The sequence below is a fragment of the Rhea pennata genome, chromosome Z, assembly GCF_028389875.1.
Source record: "Rhea pennata isolate bPtePen1 chromosome Z, bPtePen1.pri, whole genome shotgun sequence".
Lineage (NCBI taxonomy): Eukaryota > Metazoa > Chordata > Aves > Rheiformes > Rheidae > Rhea > Rhea pennata.
In genome coordinates this window covers 23,887,014-23,897,634 of record NC_084702.1, presented here as the reverse complement: position 1 = coordinate 23,897,634, position 10,621 = coordinate 23,887,014, and the positions used below count along the sequence as shown (strand labels likewise).

At 37.8% G+C, this 10,621-nt stretch overlaps 1 protein-coding gene across 1 annotated transcript in view; it reads right to left on the bottom strand.

Moving 5' to 3' along the window:
* Positions 1-3,630: 3,630 nt before the first annotated feature.
* The window catches only part of SMC5 (structural maintenance of chromosomes 5), a 49,652-nt gene continuing 42,661 nt past the window's right edge, over positions 3,631-10,621 (bottom strand). Inside the window, exons 22-24 of the mRNA XM_062599263.1 lie at positions 8,048-8,227; positions 7,857-7,952; positions 3,631-4,795 (exon numbers count right to left, since the gene is read on the bottom strand). Of these exons, the coding sequence (XP_062455247.1) occupies positions 4,655-4,795; positions 7,857-7,952; positions 8,048-8,227 (417 nt within the window). The 3' untranslated portion in view covers positions 3,631-4,654. The remainder of the gene's footprint in view (positions 4,796-7,856; positions 7,953-8,047; positions 8,228-10,621) is intronic.

Genomic DNA, 10,621 nt, shown 5'->3' with positions numbered 1-10,621 from the left:
CTGTTGGGAAAGGGTTGAGCCACAGGAGAGGAAGACAGCTGGTAGGCTGCTACAGTGAGAAGGCAGGCTGGTTACCTCTCTTGTCTTCTGCTTCTGCTGTTGCTGCTTGCCTTTATTTTTGCACATTTTCTCTGCTGATTTTCAGCATCTGCCACGATAGCCCCTGAAAACCTTGGAATAGCTAAACACATCCAGTCCCTGCTCCCATCTCTTCTCTCCACTGGACAACAATGCAGCCTTGTCAATTACTAAAGTTAATACTGTAGTAAAATGAAGTTTATGTGCAGTAACCACTCCCAGATAATACCCTGCACAGAAAATCCCATTCAGTCCAGGCTGTTCTAACATGCAAAAGGAGAATTTCTCTTAGTGCAGAGGTGGATTTAACTCTCTTCTCTGTCCCTTCCTCCCCTAAATTATGATGTAATGAATTCTGGCTTTATTCTGAATTAGCAAGGCAATGGGAAGAAGTGCTTCTGTAACAAAAAGTTCTAGAAAATTTTCATTTTGGACATTTTGTTTCAGTAACTCGTAACTGAAAAGGGTGAATTTGGCTCTGTATATTTATGCTGAAGCTTGAGTGCCAAGATTCCTCCTTACCATGCAGGCTTTCCCACCAAACACCTTCCATCATGTATTGCTGTTAAAGCAGAAAAAACTTCAGCACACCTTTCAAGAAGCAGGGCAGCTAAAGACAGAAGGGGAGATGATGCATATAACATCAAAATAACTCCCATAAAATTACAAAACTTTCTGATGTAAAATCACCAGGGTACTTGAGCCAATACCACTCTTAAGTTCAGCTCCTGTATAGCAGCAGTGGTGCTAACGGTTCTTGGGGGTGCAAGAACAAGAGTGTGGATTACCCATTGCCCAGGGCTTTCCCTGAACCACTCACTGCAGATGGGGAGAGGACCCCTGCTCAGCTCAGTGAACAGTAAACATCTGTAATTACAGATCTCCCTTCCTCAGTTTATTTCCCCACTAAGAAAACCCTATTACTCAAACCATAAGCATGGGCAGCAGTGTCAGGTAACATATTAACGATACACATGTGTTTATAAAATTGAATGATATACATCACATCTTACATATTTGTTTACTCTAACACTTTATTTGCTTTCTAGAAAAATCTAATGAAATGGTATGGGAACTGGGCAACGAAGGTGAAATTAAGACTTACTAATAAGAGATGTGCAGGAAAAAAAAAGGCTAAGGGAACAATCAAGCAACTGTAGGCTCATGAAAGAAACTGTAAGATCATTTCTACAAAGCACAGGAAGCAGTGTTTGAAGTTGGGACAGCAGCTTCTAGGAAGGAAGCAACAGCTAAATTGCTTTGCAGTAAAAGAGTGTACCTGGACATGAACCATAAGCAAAAGCCTCCCACAGGGTTAATTCTAAATAAAAGTGGCTAGTAGGCCTACAGCAGATGCCTATTCTGTCCTCTGAAAAGCACCTGCCATACACCATAGTAAGTAGCTTGTAGTGAAGACCAGGTCTGTGCATCTGATGACCTTCCACTCCAACACAGAAGTTCAAGTCAGTAACAGCCTTAACAAATCTCCTTTATCCTTCTTCCCATATAAGTCCGATTTTTAAGTTAGCATGTTACAAGCCCTGTACTTACGCAGGGGCCTCTCCCTTGCTTGCCACCTCATCTCCCAAGCACTACTTTACAATCTTTCATAGTTAACAATAATGTACTTGCAAAAGTGCCATTTTCAGTCATGAAATACAGTAAAGGGTGACTTTATAAGGAAGCACTTTTGAGCATTTGGCTTTGCAAAAATCTTTTTACATATCACAGTAAGTCACAATTTCCATGCTACTTTTCTTTCTACACGAGCAGACACAGATGTTTCTCAGAACTGCAGATGGTGGTGGAAGAGGATCCTTATCATAGTCTTCTGCTGGTCTAAACAGCAGGGAAGAGTACTTATGTTTGAAAGCTCAATCTATACTTCAACTGTCAGGACTATCTGGGGTCCTTCCATTTTTCTACTTTTGAGAGGTCCTGTCTAGTCTGCAGTAAAAGCTGGATACTGTATGCATGTTTAACCTTAGCTGCTACTCATCCCCTCCTCCTCACACTTATACTGAAATTAATTCCATTTGTTCTTACAGCAAGTGTCCCAGAGGAGCTGAGTGGAAGCAAAAAAACCCATGAGGAACAGCAAGAAAGCTGGCAGCAATGCAAGGGTCCTGTACACAGCTAAGGAACGCTAAATAATGCTGTAGCTCCACTAAATGACTTTGTGAGTATTTTCATGGTTAAATATATTATCCAGTCCAAAAGACTTACTGTATGCCAGGAGAGTTCTAAACATAGCAAGGACGCACCTGCCAATGAATCATCAGGTTACCAACTGTGTATGGGAGGCATACACTTATGTTTACAGCCTATTTGCAAATAGCAGTGGCTGCTTTGATATACAAGTTTACTTCCCCCCTACCACTCCAGAAAAGCTTCAGCTTCTGGATGATGAAGCTCTGCTGGCCAGTATTATGATGATGTGGTACAGCTTTGCTGCTTGTTGCACTGTCTGGGGAAAAGTAGGAGCAACAGTGTCACATTAAGGTTGTAACTGGAAATGCTGAACATATTGTCAGTATTTACAGCCAGTAGTGACAGAGTTCCAAGGGAAAAAGCAAACACTCATGACACATCATCCTCTTCGCCTGCGCAATGTGGCAGGCATGTATCCAGAAGAAGTCACTTTTGAAACAGGAAGTACACTCTTGAAAGGAAAAGTCAGGCTTACACTACATGTCTCAGTCTGAAACGTAAGGGGAAAAAAAAAAAAACAAAAAACCCCCCCAAAACTCTAGGAAGAAATCCTGCAAATTTCCAAGATGACAGCATTAAGAGAGGCTGTCCAGCCATAGAAGAACTGACCAGTAATTAACAATACCGGATCAGGGTTCCTAAGAGCCAAGTACTTTGAAGACTAACAAACACATTTAAAACCCGGATCTTGCAATGGAGTGCACAGACAGGCCTTTTAGCTCAGTTAAGTCAAGGAGACTCTTCCTGCTCACTCAGTCCCTGGACTACAGCCCGAGTTTCCGCACTCATTTAGGTCTTCTGTCAAATATTTGTATATGGACACTAATCCTCATGGAACTAATTCCAGGAGCTCATTTCATAGTAAGACAGAGCTCCATTGATCAACAGTGGTCAGTATTCTGGCCCGTGATGTAGGAATATTTAGTACGCTATTCCCTTAAAGGCTCCTTTATCTAAAATAAGGACTGAAGTATTTCTTTTCATTTTAATCTTTGAAATCTTTTAGAACCTTTTTTATATTTTGCACAGGGATTTTTGTTCTATTTTTAACATATCATTTTCATGTTAAAAGCTAGACATATCAATTCTACAGGCAAGGTTCACCAATAGAAGGCTGTTAAGTAAAACTCCCATCTGAAATCAAATGGATGCCAAACTTTGCTGTCAGTTCTATCAACAGCCACTTTTCTGGTGAAAATGAGGATGCTTCAGAGAGTACTATGGGACTCGCTCTTTTTTAAAGTGTATTTTACATACAGATGGTAGTTTCAATTTCTTTACAAAACATATTCTTCACAATTCAGTATTAAGTTTAATTTTTTTTTAATAGTTAACTGAGTAACTGATATTTTATTTTAGGTATTCAATGTTCTGTTGATAACATCTACCTTCAAATATCTAACAGCTGTATCCAAAATTCCACCAGTGAATTTTTATGGTTATTTGTCAAATAGCTATTGTGTTTACAATCACTCCAATGTAGTCAGTCTTGTAAGTTAAAACCAGGAGGCTTTTACATGTGAAATCAGCAAGAATATTTTTTCCATTTATCAGCAAAAGCATATCAAATTTTATTTATAAATAAAGTTATATATTACTTAGCTTTATTTCTACAAGCTAACTAGTTCATTCTTTCAAAAACCCCTGGCTTTGTCACTTTGCTGTGAAAAAACAAAGACTTCACCCTTCCAGGAACAGAAAACGGAACATTAGCTCAAAAATAGTAACAGTAATAAAGTACTTTACTATAAAATAGCATATTCTTTATGTTAACATCAGGTGTATTTTCACACACATGAAAAAAAAAAAGAAAAAGCACAGCTACTTGCAAATCCCTCTTTCCCCACACATCACTCATTCATTCAAAAAGTTTCCATTTCAATTGGAGAAGTTTGAAGTACACCCGCAACTGCGTTAGGACAAGTTAGGACACTTTTATCAAAAGTAAATTCAAATTTCTTGGGGGAAAAAACACAGACATAGAATTATCCCAGTGTAATCTAGAAAAAACAACAACTGTATTTCTGATGTTACATGCTTACATTGGCGGAGTCCTTACTGATAAAATACAGGAAACATCCTTTTTTGTTTAAAACTACTGCTTAAGAAAAATAGTTTCTTTGGAGAAAGGCCACTAAAAAATATTCAGAAAAAGAATCATACATTTCAAATCTTTTATATTTCTACCTAAGTATTAAGAACCAAAGATCTTAATCATCAGTTCTTCACAGGTTCTCATCTTTTACAATTTTTAAGTCTTGAATGCCACGTGTCCCAAAAAGGATCTACAAAAACATTACATATATATATATATGTATATATCTGTATATATATATATACACACAAACACATATATATGTCTGTATCATTGTTTGTGCATCTTTCCAACTCGCTGCCGCCGCCTACAGAAAGCCTTTAAGTTCCATTTGTCTGTTTCCATCATAAAAGGTCCGTTGTAGACAAACAACACTGTCATCTTGTCATTGTAAGTGAGATTCTGCAAAAGCTGTGAAAAAATGCAAACAAAAACAAAAACAAAGTAAAAATAACAACAGAAGATGTTGCCATTATCTAAAGAAGATAAAGGATATCTACATAAAGCCAGAGACCTCAAAAGGTCAATAAGGCAAGATCAATTTTAAATCCTTTCTGACAGACAATGTTCAATTTTTTTTATACAAACATCCAAAGAGACTCTACTCCCCCCCCAGGCAAACTATTTCCATGCATCACTATTCTTACTATGAGAAAATGTTTTTTTCATATCTAATCTGTACCTCTTTGCTGCAAATGAGATTATTACTTTTTGCCCTAATCACTACTGGCAGAAAATACTAGCTTGTTTTTCTTTCCTCTTTCTTTTCTCCTTTCTCCTTCCTTTAGTTTCCTCACCTGTCTCTTCCTTGTCTTTCCTCCTTTCCCCCATCTTTCCTTTCCTTTCTTTTTTCTCTCTATTCTTACCCCTCTCCTTTCCACTCTCCCCATCCATTCCCCTCCCCCTTTTTTTTCTTTTTAATCTTTTCTCCCACTCCTCTCTTCTCCTCTGCCCTCCCTCTCCTCTCTCTTTTTTAAAGAGAAGCAGGGAAGAGGAGAGAGATTTGGCCACAGTTAATCTTTAGTCTCCCCTCTTCTGAGCTAAGTAATTTCCTCAGTGGGAAGTCAAGCTTTCAGAACTTCTCACAAGTTGCATTGCTGTCTTTCCAAGTATTACCAGCCAGTGTACTATTTTTCTGGTGTGTGATAGCCAAAGCTTGACACTTTTACCCTAGTTAAGGTCTTCTTAGTGGCAAGTGCAGCAAACCGACAACCTTCAGGTATCTTGCAAGCTATATGGCTGTTTGTACTGCTAGATACAGCAATTTACTTGCAACTAATACTTGTGATCAGCTATGATTTCTCTCCCTCTAGTCATTTAGGCATTTATGCCCTAGATCTGATGTTGTTGTTGATTATTCCCATAGAAATACCAAGACCTATGCTTGTCTCTGCTGAAATGCATCCTGTTTTCAAATAAAATTATCTAATCTAAGATTGTTTTGAATTCTAATCTTGCTTTACAGCAAAGCTGCAATCACTCCCAACATGATGGTTACTTTCAAGTTTAATAAGTATACTCTATTTTTTCATAGACTGGTATTAAAACCACTGATTTTCAAAGCAAGACTTGCTCCTGAAGAACACATTCAGTTCATCCGCTCATTTTGATAGTGAATCATGACTATTCAGAAAACAATTTTCCTAATCAATCCTATTGCATATTAATCCATACCCTTTCCCTCTGTAGTTTGTTTAAGAGTATCTGGGAAAAATATCAAAAAATATACTGAAAAATCAAAATAACAATTTCTCCTGCATCCATAGGAAACATAAAAGGAATTTAGATTAGTATGAAAACACGTTGCTGTTATTTCATATCTCACTTTAATAGGGGATTACATATAGCTAGGGCTAGAATAATTTTTCCTGGAACTGCAGATAAACCACTGAAACTGCAGGGTCTGGCTTTCGCCTCAGCTTGCTCCCAGCAGCCTTTTAATTACCCTCTGATGCAGCTCACCCGAATCATCTCATCAGCTAATACAAAGTACACTCTGAATACTGTTCTTTATGGTAGGCTGTTACAGCTTCACTCGAGGTTATTGTACTAATCATCTACTTGTGGTTGATCTTAGTAAACAACAAAAAGCAACCTCCCTCCTCCCCCCAAAAAAAAACTTAGTCATCTCTTCCTGCTGATTAATGTTCTGACACAGTCCTTAATCTTCCTCTTACCATAAATGTTAAATTGATTTTTTCTTTTAAACCTCTGAAATTTCTTGTTTCTCATTTTTACTCTAATCTTTCTGGTTACCACGACACGCTTTATTTTCTTGCTTATCTATTCTTAGGAATTTAATAGTGAACAGAACTTTTAAAACTAACTTGTAACCTTAGACAGTTGTCTTCTACAGCGCTTTTCGTCAGAAGCACTGCCACTGGTAGAGCTATCTCTATCCTTACAGAATCCAAATCAACACTCTTATTTCTCAAAGTAGGAGAGAACATAGAAAACCAGAGCCAATGGTGAGGGAAAAAAAAAAAGTAAAAGAGGAAAGATAATAAATACAAAACAAGTAGGACAAAAGTAATGCATAAAAGAAATGAGCGAAGTGTGTGGAGATAAGGAAACTGTAATATCAAAAGGAACAGCAAGAACCACCTTTTTAGTATTATCAGTCAGGTAAATCCTGCAGGTGGGTTTTCACAGGTCATTCAATTGCTAAATTTAAAGAAAATTTCTTGTTAAAGAAAATTTAAAGAAAACAAAGGAAGCCAGATCTTTTAAAATGTAGAATTGAAATCTTAATAAAAAGTGCACACTTATTAGTGACCATTTGCCTCCTTGGTGAATAAGTAATCTTTACTAGTTCAGCATCTCTTGAGTTGAAAATAACATTAATCCCTGTTAACATTAATTTCTGGTGCAGACTAAACAGCTACCCTACTAGTATTTTAAGCCATGTTATCTTGACCTAGTTAAGTCAATAATCCAGTTTTTGATTTTAACATCAGAGCACCACTAACCACTAGTCATCCCTGACTGAAAAGTCCTCCTCAAGCCTTCTTCCATGAAAGAAGGCCCTTTCTAAGCTGTTAGGCTCAGTCTATTACTTGAATCATTTTCTCTTCATTAACACAAGACTCCTGTATTTCTCTGGGTATCATCAGCAGCAGCCTCTTTCAAGATCATTACCTGACTTGCCTGAACGTGGTTGGTATCTGCTACTATTCATACTCTGTGAGAGGCAGGATATTCCAGTATCCCAATCCACTGGTGGTTAACTTGTGATGCTTCCACAGAAGCCACAAGTTCCAAAATACATTTATTATCAGATAAGCCTTTGTGTTGCCTAAAGGCCTGTCTGGACTGTCCTTAAAATGGACAAAATCTGTTATGCTGCATCCATTTAATATGAATTTCTCAGGTTAAACAAACTAGAAGCAAGTTACATAGTGTTTACAGAGTTATCACATAAAACTAATCCCTGATACACATTAAAGTTTCAATTTAATTTCCTATCACATACCTTTGGTGTAATAAAGAAGTACTGAGAAGTGCTTTCTTTACAAGCAGTTTTCACAACCATTTCAAAAACTCTTCTCTCATTGACTGGATCCATTCCCTTAAAAAAAAGAAAGAAAAAAAATGTCTGTTCCCTTGACTATTTCATAAGCATCTGTATAACAAGACTTTAGTTACTGTGCTATTGATTCTTACCTGATTTATTTCATCTACAACCCTAAAAGGGCATCTGTTGAGTTCCTGTAGCGCCATCAGGTACAACATAGTTGAAACACTTTTCTCACCTCCACTCTGATGATACGGAGTCAATTCATGAAGTTCAGTGCTACTACGAAATTTGACTCTAATGCGAATCCCGTATTTGTCATACTCCTCCTATAAAATTAAGTATCTGTTAAACTCAGCTTCTCTGCATTACAGCTCATTTGATAAGAAAAAGACGTATGAAAGGAAATCTATATCCTACATTCTACAGAAGTCTACAAACTACTTAGGGTCAACCTAATACTGATATATTTGCTCTGTTTCATAAGGTTTCCTAGATTTTGATCTGTTCTTGTTAGATAGATCATTTTTTCCACACCACTATCTCCTCTCAACAATGATTTATTCATTTCCAAATCCCTAGTAAAAAAAAACTTCAGATGCCTTAAGGACTTGACAACAACGACATTTCTTGGCTACAAAAACAAGAGAGCGCAACACCACTAGATATTCCTCTGATTCTTCAGGAAATGGACCAGGCTGCATAATGCTATCAGTTAAGAAGTGGGGGAATAGCCCCCCCCCCCCCCCCCCAAAAAAAAAAAAAAAAAAAAAAAAGTTAAGCTCCCAGGGAAACATCAGATATTTTCTAAATGCAAGCATGCTAATTAAATCTTTCTGAAACTTTGTTCCAAAATAAGATGAGAGGTTGCATTTCCTGCACTAGTAGATGAGATACAAAGCCCCAACAAAATCCACCATGACAATTTCCATCTGTGGAGTCAGGAAAACTGCACGCAGGGATTCTCATTCTGGCCTTTTCTTAAACAGCAGTCTGATGCTTGAGAATGGTCCGTGTCCATGAGGCATAGGTGTGTGGATAACAGTTGTTGAAAAGAAGGTCTACGCAAGGAAAACCATTTGATTGATGTAACTGGAAGAAAAAGGTATCTTTGGAGTACTTGCTGATCTTTCTGAAGTCCAAGTAAACTTAGCATAGGAATGGGAATATAATGTCCAGTGCAGAAAGCCCATGTTGATCGCTTACAAATTGGCCTGCATAAGACACAATCTTTATCTGTACCTATCATCTTAATGAGAGCTACAGTGAGGATTCACAGGCTTCAGAAACTTGGGTTCTAGGAGGTTAATGTCTATTTGTATTTACTGTAGAAAGAGAAATCCTGCACTTTGAGGCCATCCACGCACATTCATCCTTCTCCAAACAGTACACAATACTAACGCCTGGAGAAGAAAGGAACGAATGAGACTTCCTGATTATTACCTGCAGAATACTTCTGTTTTAGAAAGGAGGGTTACTCCAAGAAGACAATGATCAGCCCATCCTACAGAAGTTGGCATGTGTTAGATTGGTTCAGGTAACCATATACCATAGACATCAAAAGGCATAAAAGACTTGGTGATTCAGCAGAGGTGAGTCCCTGGATAATGGTAAGGTTGGCTTCTATGAAGTGCAGCAAGGTCTAATAGTTGCCATTAAAAAAAAAACCCACTCTCTCTTAATTGTCTTAATGAATTTTAAATCTGTAGGAGCAATACTTGGCTTCTTTGCTAACTTCATTACTAATGTACATGCCACACAGCATCTAGTACTTCAGAATATTTGAGCGGACATCAGCTGATCTCCTAAGCCAGGAGAACAAGCCATCTTTTGGAGTTCCTGATGTTTCATTACAACTATAACAGAGAAACATCCTCAGGACTGCAAAGCTTACAGTCCTATGCTAATATTTACTTTCCTATACTACAAATCTCTGTTGCTTCTAGATTATGAGTATTATAGATCCACAGAACTGTGAATCCTTGAGGCCAAGACAAATGCGTAAGGTCTTCGTGAGAGAATAAAGGTGATTCAGCATAATTACAAACTCAGTTTACTTAAGTACATGATTTTTCTAGTTTTGAAGACAGGTCATCTTTCTCATGCTTAGTGTCTCCTCTACTGGATGGCACTTCCAAGGAAAACTGGAGCACCACAAGGATGAATGCCATACAGCTGGCACTCTGGAATAAAATAATACCAACTACAATTTACACCATTTGCAAGATGGTTTTGCTTACCATCCTTCTTTTGCATTTAATGTAGACAGCACTTCTCAGATTTGCAGATTGTACATTGACAGCAATGCCTGAGAATCAGGAACCTAAGCCATAAAAATCACAGATCATGCTTTCAAAACAAACAAGTGCTGTTGCACTGACCTTTTTGGGGGTGGTATTTTGCTAATGGGAGCTAATGAGAGACTCTCCTATTCAGCAGAGATAACAGCACCCTCATTTAGATGAACTCTTTCCATCTGAGTAGGATCTGGTACTTGATTATCAGCTCGTCAAGAGACCCACAGTCTGACTTGCTTATGAGCAGCAACACTTCAAATATCAATGTGAAAAAATATCCATGAGTTTATGATTTAATTCCTCTTTGTTCTCTTAACATACATTTGCAGATCTTTTGCTACACTCTTTGGAAAACAACTCAGCATCCTTTGGGACACCACGAACATGACCACTTCACAAATAATAATATAAAATAAAAAACAGGTC